The 16,866-nt window shown below is 44.4% G+C and overlaps 1 protein-coding gene across 1 annotated transcript in view; it reads left to right on the top strand.

Moving 5' to 3' along the window:
* Positions 1–16,866, top strand: part of LOC120026739 (zinc finger protein ZFPM2-like) — a 96,635-nt gene that overhangs the window by 29,006 nt on the left and 50,763 nt on the right. The window contains exon 2 of the mRNA XM_038971461.1: positions 16,300–16,424. Coding sequence (XP_038827389.1) covers positions 16,300–16,424 — 125 coding nt within the window. The remainder of the gene's footprint in view (positions 1–16,299; positions 16,425–16,866) is intronic.

The following is a 16,866-nucleotide window of genomic DNA, read 5'->3' as shown; positions in this document are numbered from 1 at the left end:
GAGGATCAATAAAAAACATTGTTTGACTCGTTTAGACGAACTTTGCTGGTACATTTTTGGATTCGTTTGTATGTATCTTGAAGGACTGGCGCCAAATAAACGGACATTGTTTGGATATGAAGAAAGACTTTATCGAACAAAACGATCGTTCATTGTGTGGCTGGGACCCTTGTGATTGCAACCAGAGGAAGATCTTCAAAGGTTGGTGATTTATTTCTATTTGTGATTTTGTAACACCTGTTCTGGTTGAAATAGTATTTTGGGCTGGGGCGCTGTCCTCAGATAATCACATGGTATGCTTTCGCCTTAAAGCCTTTTTTGAAATCTGACAAAGCGGCTGGATTAACAAGAAGTTAATATTTTAACCGATGTATAACACTTATATTTTCATGATTGTTTCTGTTTCTGTTTCTATTTCTGTAATTTGGCGCTCTGCAATTTCACCAGATGTTCTCGACTGGCCTAAGAGGTTTTAAGACCATTTTTTTTAATTTACCCGTTATTTTACCAGGTAAATTGACTGAGAACACGTTCTCATTTACAGCATCGACCTGGGGAATAGTTAGAGGGGAGAGGAGGGGGATGAATGAGCCAATAGTAAACTGGGGATTCTTAGGTGACCGTGATGGTTTGAGGGCCAGATTGGGAATTTAGCCAGGACACCGGGGTTAACACCCCTATTTTTACAGTAAGTACCATGGGATCTTTAAAAGTGTTTTTACACTATGATTTTGAACATTCAAGCAACTGGGAAACACCCATGGCAGTCATTGTTGTCACCTTAGCTTGCTACATAACTTCTGAGTGAAGCACAAGCACCACCACCAATCAGCCTTCACCACTGCGCATACACCTGTTATTGCAATGACAACTTGCGAAACCATGTCAACAAATGACTACTGTTTGAACACACACATCTGATTTTGTCACTTGTAACTTACTTGCTGTTTGTACAGTCAATATTACAAACGAATTTGAAAAACAAAATTGTTTTGAGCATTAACCTGTCTGGCCCAGGCGTTCCGCTAGCGGAACTCCTCCCACATTCCACTGAAAAGGCAGAGCGCGAAATTCAAAGAATATTTTTTTGAAATATTTAACTTTCACACATTAACAAGTCCAATACAGCAAATGAAAGATACACATCTTGTGAATCCAGTCAACATGTCCGATTTTTTAAAATGTTTTACAGCGAAAACAGCACGTATATTTATGTTAGCTCACCACCAAATACAAAGAAGGACAGACATTTTTCACAGCACAGGTAGCATGCACAAAGCCAACCTAACTAACCAAGAACCAACCAAACTAACCAAGAAACAACTTCATCAGATGACAGTCTTATAACATGTTACACAATAAATCTATGTTTTGTTCGAAAAATGTGCATATTTGAGGTATAAATCAGTTTTACATTGCAGCTACCATCACAGCTACCGTCAGAAATAGCACCGAAGCAGCCAGAGTAATTATAGAGACCAACGTGGAATACCTAAATACTCATCATAAAACATTTCTGAAAAATGCATCGTGTACAGCAAATGAAAGACAAGCATCTTGTGAATCCAGCCAATATTTCCGATTTTTGAAGTGTTTTACAGCGAAAACACAATATACCATTATATTAGCTTACTACAATAGCCTACCACACTTCCGCATTCATTCATCAAGGCACGTTAGCGATAGCAATAGGCACGTTAGCGTTAGCGAATAAACCAGCAAAAGATATTAATTTTCACTAACCTTCATAAACCTTCCTCAGATGACAGTCCTATAACATTAGGTTATACATACACTTATGTTTTGTTCGAAAATGTGCATATTTAGAGCTGAAATCAGTGGTTATCCATTATGCTAACGTAGCTTCTTTTTCCCAGAATGTGCGGATATTTCTATTAGACTCTCACCTATTCTGACCAAATAGCTATTCATAAACATTACAAAAAAATACATGTTGTATAGGAAATGATAGATACACTAGTTCTTAATGCAATCGCAGTGTTAGAATTCTAAAAATATCTTCATTACGACATAAGGCTTATGTTATAGCGAGAGAGTGGCCAAAACCTGGGCGCAAAACTACTAGTACACAGTTCGACAGATATATGAAATAACATCATAAATGGATCCTACTTTTGGTGATCTTCCATCAGAATGTTGGACAAGGGGTCCTTTGTCCAGAACACTCGTTGTTTGGATTTAGAACATCGTTTTTCCCTCTTGAATTAGCAAGCACACTGGCCAAGTGGCGCGAAGCTCTCCTTTCTGAACAAAGGCACACAACGCAACACGCCTAACGTCCCGAATAAATTTAAAAAATCTAATAAAACTATATTGAAAAAACATACTTTACGATGATATGGTCACATGTATCAAATAAAATCAAAGCCGGAGATAGTAGTCGCCTATAACGACAGCTTTTCAAAAGGCAAATCCAGGTCCCTCCTCGCGCCTTCCTGAAAACAGGAAATGGGTGACACGTCATTCCAAGAGCTGTTATTCCACTTCAGACCAAGATAAACACCCCATTTCTTCTCTCACCGCCTCTTGACATCCAGGGGAAGGTGTATGACGTGCATGTATACTAATACGTATCATGCCCATTTATAGGCAGGACCTAGAAGAGAGCATAGTTTTCAGACTTTCCACTTCCTGGTCAGGAAGTTTGTGCCAAATGAGTTCTGTTTGACTCACAGATATAATTCAAACGGTTTTAGAAACTAGAGAGTGTTTTCTATCCAATAGTAATAATAATATGCATATTGTACGAGCAAGAATTGAGTACGAGGCCGTTTGAAATGGGCACCTTTTATCTGGCTACTCAATACTGCCCCTGCAGCCAAAACAGGTTAAACAAATGCAAATTAAGGTACTTTGCTGTTATTCTGGCTGCACTGTTTGACATGACTGTTCGTCAAAGTTGGAGTAAATGGAGTCAGATGGAGTAAATAGGCATTTCAACCTCATAGATTTAGCCGGTGGTGACATGCGAAATAGACACGGCTAGAATGCGGTTTTAACAAATCAGCATCCAGGATTAGATCCACCCGTTGTATAAACTCTGCTAATGCCTTAGTTTGCAGTCCTATTTCAATTGGTTTTTAATATATATATGTAATAATCATTTCATCACTAAATTAATAGCAGGTAGACTGTAAAATAACCAAGTGGATATTACCATTAGATTACTGGCCCCTTTGCTGCTGAGTGAGGCTGACCTCGGAACTCTGAACTCTCCTTCCTCAGGTGAAGAAGATGGTGGTCAATCAAAATCACAGGATGATGATGGACACAGTTGGAAGTCAGAAGTCAGGCTACAGAAAGATGAAGAGTGGGACGGCCCAAGTAATACAACACACACTCACACACGCACACATGCATGCAGATGCACACACATAAACTAACCAATTCTGATTAATTAACCAACTCATAAGTCCACCACACCTTCATCAAATGAACAAACACAAACCATAAACCATAAATAAAGGATCTGGCATATCTGGTCCATATCTCATGGTCTCATGGTTAATTTTGTTGCTTCCAGCCTACAGACAGAAAATAAAACAAGAAGGTCCCGCGCTCAGGTCTGTTCAAAGCTGGTCCGACCAATCTGATTCCACGCTTCAAGACTGCTTCGATCACGTGGATTGGGATATGTTCCGCATTGCGTCCAACAACAACATTGACGAATACGCTGATTCGGTGAGCGAGTTCATTAGAAAGTGCATTGGCGATGTCGTACCCACAACAACTATTAAAACATTCCCAAACCAGAAACCGTGGATTGATGGCAGCATTCGCGCGAAACTGAAAGCGCGACCCACTGCTTTTAACCAGGGCAAGGTGACCGGAAGCATGACCGAATACAAACAGTGTAGCTATTCCCTCCGCAAGGCAATCAAACAAGCTAAGCTTCAGTATAGAGACAAAGTAGAGTTGCAATTCAAAGGCTCAGACACAAGAGGTATGTGGCAGGGTCTACAGTCAATCACGGATTACAAAAAGAAAACCAGCCCCGTTGCGGACCAGGATGTCTTGCTCCCAGACAGAGTAAATAACTTCTTTGCTCGCTTTGAGGACAATACAGTGCCACTGACACGGCCCGCTACCAAAACCTGCGGACTCTCCTTCACTGCAGCCGAGGTGAGTAAAACATTTAAACGTGTTAACCCTCGCAAGGCTGCAGGCCCAGACGGCATCCCCAGCCACGTCCTCAGAGCATGCGCAGACCAGCTGGCTGGTATGTTTACGGACATATTCAATCAATCCTTATCCCAGTCTGCTGTTCCCACATGCTTCAAGAGGGCCACCATTGTTCCTGTTCCCGAGAAAGCTAAGGTAACTGAGCTAAACGACTACCGCCCCGTAGCACTCACTTCCGTCATCATGAAGTGCTTTGAGAGACTAGTCAAGGACCATATCATCTCCACCCTACCTGACACCCTAGACCCACTCCAATTAGCTTACCGCCCCAATAGATCCACACACGACGCAATCGCAACCACACTGCACACTGCCCTAACCCATCTGGACAAGAGGAATACCTATGTGAGAATGCTGTTCATCGACTACAGCTCAGCATTTAACACCATAGTACCCTCCAAACTCGTCATCAAGCTCGAGACCCTGGGTCTCGACCCCGCCCTGTTTAACTGGGTACTGGACTTCCTGACGGGCCGCCCACAGGTGGTGAGGGTAGGTAACAACATCTCCACCCCGCTGATCCTCAACACTGGGGCCCCACAAGGGTGCGTTCTGAGCCCTCTCCTGTACTCCCTGTTCACCCACGACTGCGTGGCCATGCACGCCTCCAACTCAATCATCAAGTTTGCGGACGACCCTACAGTGGTAGGCTTGATTACCAACAACGACGAGACAGCCTACAGGGAGGAGGTGAGGATCCTCGGAGTGTGGCGTTAGGAAAATAACCTCACACTCAACGTCAACAAAACAAAGGAGATGATTGTGGACTTCAGGAAACAGCAGAGGGAGCACCCCCTATCCACATCGACGGGACAGTAGTGGAGAGGGTAGTAAGTTTTAAGTTCCTCGGCGTACACATCACGGACAAACTGAATTGGTCCACCCACACAGACAGCGTTATGAAGAAGGCGCATCAGCGCCTCTTCAACCTCAGGAGGCTGAAGAAATGTGGCTTGTCACGAAAAGCACTCACAAACTTCTACAGATGCACAATCGAGAGCATCCTGTCGGGCTGTATCACCGCCTGGTACGGCAACTGCTCCGCCCACAACCGTAAGGCTCTCCAGAGGGTAGTGAGGTCTGCACAACGCATCACTGGGGGCAAACTACCTGCCCTCCAGGACACCTACACCACCCGATGTCACAGGAAGGCCATACAGATCATCAAGGACAACAACCACCCGAGCCACTGCCTGTTCACCCGCTATCATCCAGAAGGCGAGGTCAGTACAGGTGCATCAAAGCAGGGACCGAGAGACTGAAAAACAGCTTCTATCTCAAGGCCATCAGACTGTTAAACAGCCACCACTAACATCGAGTGGCTGCTGCCAACATACTGACTCAACTCCAGCTCACTTTAATAATGGAATTGATGGAAATTGATCAAAAATGTATCACTAGCCACTTTAAACAATGCCACTTAAAATAATGTATATGTATATACTGTACTCTATATTATCTACTGCATCTTGCCATCTTTATGTAATACATGTATCACTAGCCACTTTAAACTATGCACTTTTATGTTTACATACCCTACATTACTCATCTCATATGTATATACTGTACTCGATACCATCTACTGCATCTTGCCTATGCCGTTCTGTACCATCACTCATTCATATATCTTTATGTACATATTCTTTATCCCTTTACACTTGTGTGTATAAGGTAGTAGTTGTGGAATTGTTAGGTTAGATTACTCGTTGGTTATTACTGCATTGTCGGAACTAGAAGCACAAGAATTTCACTACACTCGCATTAACATCTGCTAACCATGTGTATGTGACAAATAAAATTTGATTTGATTTGGTTCTTTGTAGTCATTGTCATTGTGATATTAATAGTACAGACAGACGTTGTCTTTGTCCCAGATTACTACAGTCAGTGTGGTATCTACTCTCGCTCTGCTCTCCTTTAGGGCAGAACATGATTAAAAGAAGATAAAGAATCATTTCCATGTCAGTAATGAGCTACATTGGCTTTTATCTAATCGTTTAGAAATATGTATTTTTTTTAACCCACAGCCATTCCATGAGTTTGAACTATTCCACAGCTAGTACACGTGATTCAAATGGTCAACTAATCATCAGGCCCTTGACTAGGTAAATCAGGGGAGTTAGTGCAGTGCTACAACAAAATTGTTAAATGTCCTCTCCCAGAGGAAAGGTTCGAGAACCACTGGTTTAGGGAATATTTACAGTATACGGAAGGGTTGATATACACACTTTCCTCTGATGGGATATAACATATTTTACATATGAATGTTGAAATGTACACAAATAATACATATTTGATCTGTGATCAATGAGATTTTTTTTTAAACTTATATGTCACATCAATTGTGGTGTCCTATCAACGTTACATATTCCTAACAGTGAAATAGAAATGTGTTATATAATCACAAACCTATTCTATAATCAATTTATAATTATAAGTCTGTAGGCCTACAGTTTCAATTCACTTCCAAGTTCTAACCTCCATTATCACCACCAACCACTCTGATTTGTATATAACTTTTTCCAACTGGCAAGAAATGTAAGTTCATCCTGTCCCATAATAAGCCCAATAGTAAGTTACGGGGGAGAGAGGGAAATAAAGTGAGACGGAGGAGAGACACGGATGCGGCAGCATGTAACAAAGGCCTGGGAGGATCGGAGGAAGAATGGGGATGGGAAAAGGGAAAAGAGATTTTAATGGCAGCGTTGGATTAAAGAAATCCCCTGAACAATGTTAAATCATTACAGCTCCAGACGACATCAAAGTCCCCATGATTGAGCCCCTAAAGCCTTCTCACAGGGGGACTGGCGGACAGCAAAGCGGGTGTAAGTAAACCAGTGGCGAGACCGACCCTGCCACACTGGGCTAGAGCAGATTGGAAATGTAAGAGCTGGGAGATACAATGGGAATCAGAGTCTCTTGGCTTTTGACATATTGCAATATGTGATGTGGTGAAGCCAGGATGTTTGTAAATATATACATATATATATGTGTATATAGGCCTACATCTGAAAGGTATTATTGAAAGGAGATAGAGCGGGAGGAGTCTCCTGGCTTTTGCAATACAGTTATGTGAAGTGATGAAGTCAGGGATATAGGGTACATCTACTGTATACGTATACATCTGAAAGGTATTTTTTAAAGTGCCGTATTGGAAATGTAAGAGCAGGAAGATTGCTTTTAACAATCAGAATTGTATGTGATGAAGTCAAGGACATAAGATAAATCGACTGTATGGTATACGTATACATCTGAAAGGTAATTTTGAAAGTGACATATTGGAAATGTACACATTAAAATCACAAAAGTTAATTCAACTCCTAAGGAGTCAAATTTAACACGATTTTGGGGTTTATATCGTCCCACGCCCATTTTGTGTTAAAATTACACATAATGATGTTGATTTGGGAGTTAAAGCGACACTAAATGGAGTAAATGTCCAACCCTCGGAGAGTTTCTTAAATTTAACTCCAATTTCCATTTTTCTATTTTCAGTGCTATTTTTAATCAACACCCTGGCCATTTTATACTTTTCTGTTTTGTTTTGAATTACCTTTCAACTTCCTTTGAGTTATAAGGGTGTAAAGCTTTATTTTAACATTTCTTAATGTGTCACATTATGTTGGTTTGCAATGTGATATCCAATCTCTGTTGGAAGCCAACTTGTAGGAACATATCCAGCACTTTTACATCACTCACAACTAGGGCTGTGGCGGTCATGAAATTTCATCAGCCGATGATTGTCAAGCAAATAACTGTCGGTCTCACAGTAATTGACCGTTAATTAACATAAACACATTTAGCATCTCCTGGCTTCCACACATAGCCTACAAGCCATTTTAAAAAGTCTAATAAATCCATGTAATATAGCCTACACCCACACCATTATTTATTTTAGACAGGTCTAAAGAAGAATGATATGAAGAAAATGTAGTCAATTTCAGAAGAAAAGAATAGCATACTCTGAGTTGTCCTTACTTTATGTCCTCATGTGGCTATGCCAAATGGCCGAGGGCTACACTAGTTAATTTTGCAGACGAGATTTGTTTGTAATTCCGTGGCATTATTTATATTATTTTACAGTATGAAGAATACAATTGAACAAAGCTGAATAAAATATAAATATTTTCTCCAAACGATTTGAGGGAGTGTGCACATGCGGCTATTCTGTGTTGAAGCGGTTAACAAAGAATGAGGTACTCCTATATGCTTAATTTAGAGCTATTAATGTAACTTTAGTTGTTCTACAAATGTTGGGCTATATGTTTTGATTTTTAAAACATTGTAAGGCTGCATGATGAGACTCTAATGATGATTTGAAGTTGCTTGAAAGGCATGGCCTCTGCTTAGTTTTTTGCGCAGGCTGTACACACTCCAATAGTCTCTCATTTACAATTTGAGAAGCACTTGATAATGCCTCGAATTTCATTGCGGCATCCCCTTTGTGGCCATAATTCACCCTAAAAAAATCCATGCCTTTTGAGACCCTGAGTGTGCTGAGCAATCCGAAGCATCTCTCACACAGCTCACACAGCTCTCCCTCACATGATCGGGTCTTTCTCACAGGCTACAAGTTAAGACAGACACATCGGGAATGCAACTGCGTGTCTTTATACAATTCCGAGGTGCATATTGAAGATATTGGAAGAACTGTCCCCATTTACTTTTCGTCAACCAACAAGATGAGTAGGCCTAACGAACAGCAAAAGCACTAGTATTTGTCAATCTACTATCCCCCATAGTACAAAAGTTGACCTATTCTGTGTGAGAAATAAATATTCCAAATGTAGTCTGGGACAGTTGTGGGATGCGATACATGCCAAATTAATACAACCACTAGCTTAAAAAAACTTTTTTTTTGCTATGTGGCTGACGCAACAGATCAGAACGTTTAGCTAAAAATATTGATACATTATTTGTCTATTTCTTCACATTATAAGCGCAGCAATGCGCACATTGTAGTAGGCTATAAGCACAAATGTTCCATTAGCGGAAAACACCTGTCACGTTCCTGACCTGTTTTCCTTTTTTCTTGTATTTATTTAGTTGGTGGGTTGGTCTATGTGTGTTTTTCTATGTTGGGGTTTTTGTGTTCGGCCTGGTATGATTCTCAATCAGACGCAGCTGTAGATCGTTTGTCCTGATTGAGAATCATACTAAGGCAGCCGGGGTTTCACGTGTGTTTTGTGGGTGGTTGTATCGCGTGTCTGCATTCGTGCCACACGGGACTGTTTGGCGGTTGTTTTATGTTAGTTTTGTTTCGTGTTCAGTTTCGAGTCATTAAAATATCATGGACACAAATCACTCCGCGTATTGGTCTGATCCTTCTCGCCTCTCCTCCTCGTCCGAGGAGGAGGATTACGACGACCGTTACAGAACCACCCACCAATCTAGGATCAAGCGGAGTGCAAACGGGCAGCGACAGCAGTGGGAAAAAACCCAGGACTCCTGGACTTGGGAGGAGATCCTGGACGGCAAAGGACCCTGGGCTCAGCCAGGGGAATATCGCCGTCCCAAGGCGGAGCTGGAGGCAGCGAAGGCAGAGAGGCGCAGGTATGAGGAGGCAGCGCGGCGACGCGGTTGGGAGCCCGAGAGTCAGACCCAAAAATGTCTTGGGGGAGGGCACACGAGGAGTGTGGCAAAGCCGGGTAGGATACCTGAGCCAACTCCCCGTGCTTACCGTGGAGTGAGAGGGCTTCGTACTGGTCAGACACCGTGTTATGCGGTAAAGCGCACGGTGTCCCCAGTACGCGTGCTTAGCCCAGTGCGGGCTATTCCACCTCGCCGCACTGGTAGGGCTAAGTTGGGCATCGAGCCGGATGTCATGAAGCCGGCCCAACGCATCTGGCCTCCAGTGCGTCTTCTCGGGCCGGCATACATGGCACCAGCCTTACGAATGGTGTCCCCGGTTCGCCAGCATAGCCCAGTGCGGGCTATTCCACCTCGCCGCACTGGCAGGGCTACGGGCACCATTCAACCTGGTAAGGTTGGGCAGGCTCGGTGCTCAAGAGCACGTGTCCTCCTTCACGGTCCGGTATACCCGGTGCCACCTCCAAGTACCAGTCCACCGGTGGCAGCCCCCCGCACCAGGCTGTCTCTCCGGGTTCTCTCTCCAGCTGCTCCCACCTGTCCAGCGCTGTCAGAGCCTTCCTCCTCTCCAGCGCAGCCAGTGCCTATACCACGCACCAGGTCTACAGTGCGTCTCAGCCGGCCAGAGTCTGCCGTCTGCCCAGCGGCGCCTGAACTGTCTGCCTGCCCAGCGCTGTCCGTCGGTACTGAGCTTTCAGAGCCGTCCAGCCAGGACCTGCCAGAGCCATCCAGCCAGGACCTGCCAGAGCCGTCCAGCCAGGACCTGCCAGAGCCGTCCAGCCAGGACCTGCCAGAGCCGTCCAGCCAGGACCTGCCAGAGCCAGTCAGCCAGGACCTGCCAGAGCCGTCCAGCCAGGACCTGTCAGAGCCGTCCAGCCAGGACCTGCCAGAGCCAGTCAGCCAGGACCTGCCAGAGCCAGCCAGCCAGGATCCGCCAGAGCCAGCCAGCCAGGATCCGCCAGAGCCAGCCAGCCAGGATCCGCCAGAGCCAGCCAGCCAGGATCCGCCAGAGCCAGCCAGCCAGGATCCGCCAGAGCCAGCCAGCCAGGATCCGCCAGAGCCAGCCAGCCAGGATCCGCCCCTCAGTCCGGTGCTGTCCCTCAGTCCGGTGCTGTCCCTCAGTCCGGTGCTGTCCCTCAGTCCGGTGCTGTCCCTCAGTCCGGTGCTGCCCCTCAGTCCGGTGCTGCCTTTTGGTAGAGTGGGTTTGACATGGAGGGTGGCCATTGGGAGGAGACCACGGAAGCGGGGTTTGACTATGGTGGGTTGGGGACCACGACCAGCGCCAGAGCCGCCACCGTGGACAGACGCCCACCCAGACCCTCCCCTAGAGTTTATGCGGGTGCGCCCGGAGTTCGCACCTTAAGGGGGGGGTTATGTCACGTTCCTGACCTGTTTTCCTTTTTTCTTGTATTTATTTAGTTGGTCAGGGCGTGAGTTGGGTGGGTTGGTCTATGTGTGTTTTTCTATGTTGGGGTTTTTGTGTTCGGCCTGGTATGATTCTCAATCAGACGCAGCTGTAGATCGTTTGTCCTGATTGAGAATCATACTAAGGCAGCCGGGGTTTCACGTGTGTTTTGTGGGTGGTTGTATCGCGTGTCTGCATTCGTGCCACACGGGACTGTTTGGCGGTTGTTTTATGTTAGTTTTGTTTCGTGTTCAGTTTCGAGTCATTAAAATATCATGGACACAAATCACTCCGCGTATTGGTCTGATCCTTCTCGCCTCTCCTCCTCGTCCGAGGAGGAGGATTACGACGACCGTTACAGAACCACCCACCAATCTAGGATCAAGCGGAGTGCAAACGGGCAGCGACAGCAGTGGGAAAAAACCCAGGACTCCTGGACTTGGGAGGAGATCCTGGACGGCAAAGGACCCTGGGCTCAGCCAGGGGAATATCGCCGTCCCAAGGCGGAGCTGGAGGCAGCGAAGGCAGAGAGGCGCAGGTATGAGGAGGCAGCGCGGCGACGCGGTTGGGAGCCCGAGAGTCAGACCCAAAAATGTCTTGGGGGAGGGCACACGAGGAGTGTGGCAAAGCCGGGTAGGATACCTGAGCCAACTCCCCGTGCTTACCGTGGAGTGAGAGGGCTTCGTACTGGTCAGACACCGTGTTATGCGGTAAAGCGCACGGTGTCCCCAGTACGCGTGCTTAGCCCAGTGCGGGCTATTCCACCTCGCCGCACTGGTAGGGCTAAGTTGGGCATCGAGCCGGATGTCATGAAGCCGGCCCAACGCATCTGGCCTCCAGTGCGTCTTCTCGGGCCGGCATACATGGCACCAGCCTTACGAATGGTGTCCCCGGTTCGCCAGCATAGCCCAGTGCGGGCTATTCCACCTCGCCGCACTGGCAGGGCTACGGGCACCATTCAACCTGGTAAGGTTGGGCAGGCTCGGTGGAGGAGGATTACGACGACCGTTACAACACCATTATCAAAAGTTACCGCAAATGCAATTATGCATGTAATGCTTTTATTATAAGGTGCATTTTTATGGTGAAAAGTATCTTCCCCAAACGTGAAACTCAGGCACTGCTTATATATGCCAGTTAGACACTACACCACTTGTAAAGCGGATTAATGTGCTTAATTTTAAGAGGTTATTTGGCCACTTTAGTTGTGATACTAACATCATTAGAACCGATAGGCCTATGGGCTAGGCTACATGACTATGATTCGAACAAGTCGCAAAAAAAAGACTGGGCATCTTATGCTGGGCATCATTCACAAGTGATAATATATCATTCACAAGTGATAGGCTAATAACGTCACCCATCAGACTATTCTTGATTTAATCATGTCTTTATATCTACTAAAGAAAATATATGTGACATTTGTTTTGATTTAGAATGGACCATTTTCATGCACCTGTCTTGAAAACAGGGGCAGCGGGAAAAGAAATACATGTCGTCTATGCACTTAAATAGCAAATGGTGGATGCTTTTCTCTGTGCTTTATTTTCATGCCAGCCAGGTAGGCTATACTCCTGTTGTAAAGATAAGCAATGTGCTTAATATTAGGAAAGTTGATAAATAAATGTAGTAGCCCTAGAAAGCAGATGGGATCCTCTTTTTAATGGAGGCCATCACTCTGTGTTCTCCCGCAATTGCATAGCCTATAGAACTGTTGACCAACATGAGCACAATAGAGTGCTGAGTACCAGGCAGTTAGCAAGTTTGGTAGGCTACTAATGACCAACACCATCAGATCTTGGAGAAGCCTAATTACCGTGACTAAATGGTAATGTAGAATTTGACTGCCTTCATGACTCGTGACCGCCGGTGTGGCGGTAATACAGTTACCACAGCAGCCCTACTCACAACTTGTATTTAGAATGCCTGTCAGGGTAAGGAAGAAAATCCTGTACATGAAGACTAACTACACCATGTGAACTGGAACAACTATCTCACTAACGGTTGATATAAATTCAACCACTTACAGATTGGATTAGTTTAGAAAAACGTGTTACTTATCTTTGTGTAGCATAATATAAAAAATAATCAATGTACATGCAAAAACACAAATATTGAAACAAACACGTTTTTTGAATCAACCTGCAACATAACATGTTAGGAAATAGGCCATTCCCACATCTGTGGATAACTCCATAGATTTTGCTCCATGTCTCTCTGGTTACTCTTAATGGAGTTAAAAGTACTCCGTCCCAATGTCCCATTTATCAACAATAACTCCAGGCAGTGTATCACTCTCTTGAGGGTTAAGATAATCCCAGTAGAGTCAATTTAACCCAACATTTTTAACACAGTGATTTTAACTATTCTTGATTTTACTGTGTAGGAGCTAGAATATTGGCTTTTGACAGTCAGAATGTGAATAGGCTTCTGTATACATCTGAAAGGTGTTGAGAGTACCATTCCTAACATCAGCCACTCTAGTATTATAGATCTCTCTATACTTCCAATTCCTTCTTTAAGAATATTATCAACACACTTGTCCACCTGACCCTCACTTTGTCTTGTTTTTAAAAGCAGTGTCTAAATGATGGATCTCTCACTTCCTTTTCTTAGTATGTGGATGAACGATGGAGGGAGGAGGAGGGACCAGTGGCCTGGTTGTCAGATGAATTAACTAAGACACCAAATAATGCTGTTAATAATAATATTATTATTGATAATGATAAAAGGCCTCTAATCTTCAAAAAACAAAACACCATGTTCCTCCCTGATTATGAGAGTGTTGCGGTATTCAATTAGGAGGTTTTCTGCGGCATATTAATCATGTCCTCAACAAACAACTCGGCAGTAATTAAAGCCTCAGCCTGGAGAAAGACGTGTTGCTGGATCGTCAGTCTGTTTATCAGTGCTCACACACCCGCTGTTAAGTAAATTTCGCGTTGTGAGGGGAATTCCAATGATCGCAGTCAGGTCCAGCTATTTTTTTAGTGAGTGAGGGGGAAGAGGAGTTTGGATGTTTGAATTCAAGTCTGTCAATGGAATGGAAAGCAAAGCTGCCTTCTGTGCTGCCCTTCACGGCTAGAGAGATTCATTTATTAGTGTTTGTAAATGGGGGAAGAGTGGCAGATCTAAAGGGAGAATAGAACTAGAAAGCCTTGGCCTGTGTAGCAGTGCTGTCTACCCCACAGGGGTTTGACAGGAAGGTCAAGGGAGTGAAATGTAGCCTTTTTGATTATGGTAAAATAGAATGGAATATGTGTGGGAGGAAAGGAAAGCCTGTTGGACCAGAGGAAACATACATAGGAAGTAAGGAAGTCAATCAAGGAATAATTGTCTCATTAATAGTGACAACTGTTATTCCATTTATTTTTGTTCAATTATAGGCCTGTTTTTTATTTATTTTTATTCGCTTTATATCACACTCTCCCAATTGAATACATAGTGATTTAATATGAAGATGCATATTTAAATTATTGCGTTTTGTGGTTTAGAATTGGCTAGTTAGAGGATTCAAGTTGAGTCCACAGAACACAACCTTGTCTTTAATGTTGGGGTGATATATTGGTATATTGGTATACTGTATATCTGAGTCTTGAACTTGTGGTCGATCAACCCTGAACCATCAGCAAGGGCTGTACATGGTCTCACGGTATTACTGTGAGAGGACTTGACATGACCATCATTGTGCTGCAGCACATCATGAAATCACTTCACACCCTACAACCTCTTTATTATCTAACAGTTTGAAACCTCCAACGCACCACAACAACAAGATCATTCCCCTCTCTAGGAAATCTAGACAGAGAGAGCGAGAGAAGTCAAAACCCCGCGACAATGTGCCTGAGAAATAGTTTTTTCCCTCTCTCTTCATCTCCCAAACCAAAGATGGGCTGTCTCCAAATCCTTGTGCCCCATCAGACAAATTAAAGTAAATCAAGCATGAAATGAAGCAGGAGAGCCAGGAGATAAGGTCCCTTTAAGTCCCTCACAGATTAGTCTGTAGAGAGAGCAAGAGAGGGAGTGAGGGGAATGAGAGGGAGCTAGGGAGTGGAGGTGCATTAGGTCCTCAGCAGTGGAGGAGACCAGCCTCTCATCTCAGCACAATAGAGTCCTGTGTATTGGATTACTTCTCCGTGTCACTAATGTGGGGGAGTGGTGCAGGACAACGAGAGGGAGACAGAAAAATTAAAGCAGAGCTTAAAATAGTCCTCAAGTGTCCCTACTCCCCAACATTCCCCCCGAAACCAAACTTCAATTATAATTTTTTTCAGAACAGAGATATTCATCAGAGAGCAAGAGAGAGAGATAGAGGAGGGAGGGAGTGAAGGAGAGATAGAAAGAGAGAGAGATGTGCCTCGTGTGACAGCCTTGAATATATTTTTGGGTATTGGAGTATTGGATGTATGTATTCCGTTTTACTAGTATGCTCAGTGCTCATTGCATTTAACAAGACCAGTGGGCCGCTCAATCAGGAACCCCCTGCCGCTGTGATCTGAGTTCTTAGACACAGAGAAATAACGACTCCTGATCTTGCCGAGCCAGAGACTTAGGTTCCTCAGCCTTTCTATCTGGTCAATCTCCTGTGCTTTTTAAAAAAAATACTCCTGAAACTGGATGATTTAACCCACTCCTCCACTGTTCATATCAAAACTGGATGGACAAAGGGGCTTAATCCACTTTATCTGTTGGCTGTCAAACTGCTGGGGCTAAAACCTAATCAAAGAGACAGCTAGGTCATCCAGGATCGAGGCTAGGGAGAGGTGCTTTAATGAAGTTTATGATCTGGTAATTGACTGCAGAGGGAGGAGATGCTCAGTGAGGATGGTGATGGTGGTGGTGGTGTTCAATGTATGATGAGGAAGAAAGTAATCCTGAAATTCACTCAAGGGAGCTTGTGAAAAATGTTCTCTATCAAAATGTTCTCTGACAAAAAAACAAGGGTTCCAAAAGGGTTCTTCGGCTGTCCCCATAGGACAACCCTTTTTGGTTCCAGGTAGAACCCCTTTTGGTTCCAGGTAGAACCCTTGTTATGAACTCAAGCTGAGCTATGATTGAATGTTAATAAATTATCTAAATACTGATTGTGTTGTGTTTTATAGGAGAGCTGGAGATTCTCTATGACGGTACAGAGCGGCGGACACGTTTTCGCCAGGCACTCCCTGTGGGCACCACATGGGGTCCTTTCGAGGGGAAGATCGAAATGACCACAGCAGGAAGTGACATGGTAGGTAACAAAATAATGAACTGTTTATGTTCTGGAGATGTGATATGAACAATTTGATAACTACATTTGGATGGGTCCAAATACAGTGCCGTTGGAATGTATTGCGTTGCTGCACAACTATTTTCAGGTCTCTCCAGAGATGTTAGATCAGGTTCAAGTCCTGTCTCTGACTGGGCCAATCAAGGACATTCAGAGACTTGTCCCAAAGCCACTCCTGCTTTGTCTTGGCTGTGTGCTTAGGGTCGTTGTCCTGTTGGATGGTGAACCTTCGCCCAAGTCTGAGGTCCTGAGCGCTCTGGAGCAGGTGTTCATCAAGGATCTCTCTGTACTTTGCTCTGTTCATATTTCCCTCGATCCTGTCTAGTCTCCCAGTCCCTGCCGCTGAAAAACATCTCCACAGCACGATGCTGCCACCACTATGCTTCACCATAGGGATGGTGCC

Source organism: Salvelinus namaycush, chromosome 32 (genome assembly GCF_016432855.1).
Source record: "Salvelinus namaycush isolate Seneca chromosome 32, SaNama_1.0, whole genome shotgun sequence".
Lineage (NCBI taxonomy): Eukaryota > Metazoa > Chordata > Actinopteri > Salmoniformes > Salmonidae > Salvelinus > Salvelinus namaycush.
The sequence above is the reverse complement of the archived record's forward strand: the minus strand, read 5'-3'. Positions and strand labels throughout refer to the sequence as shown.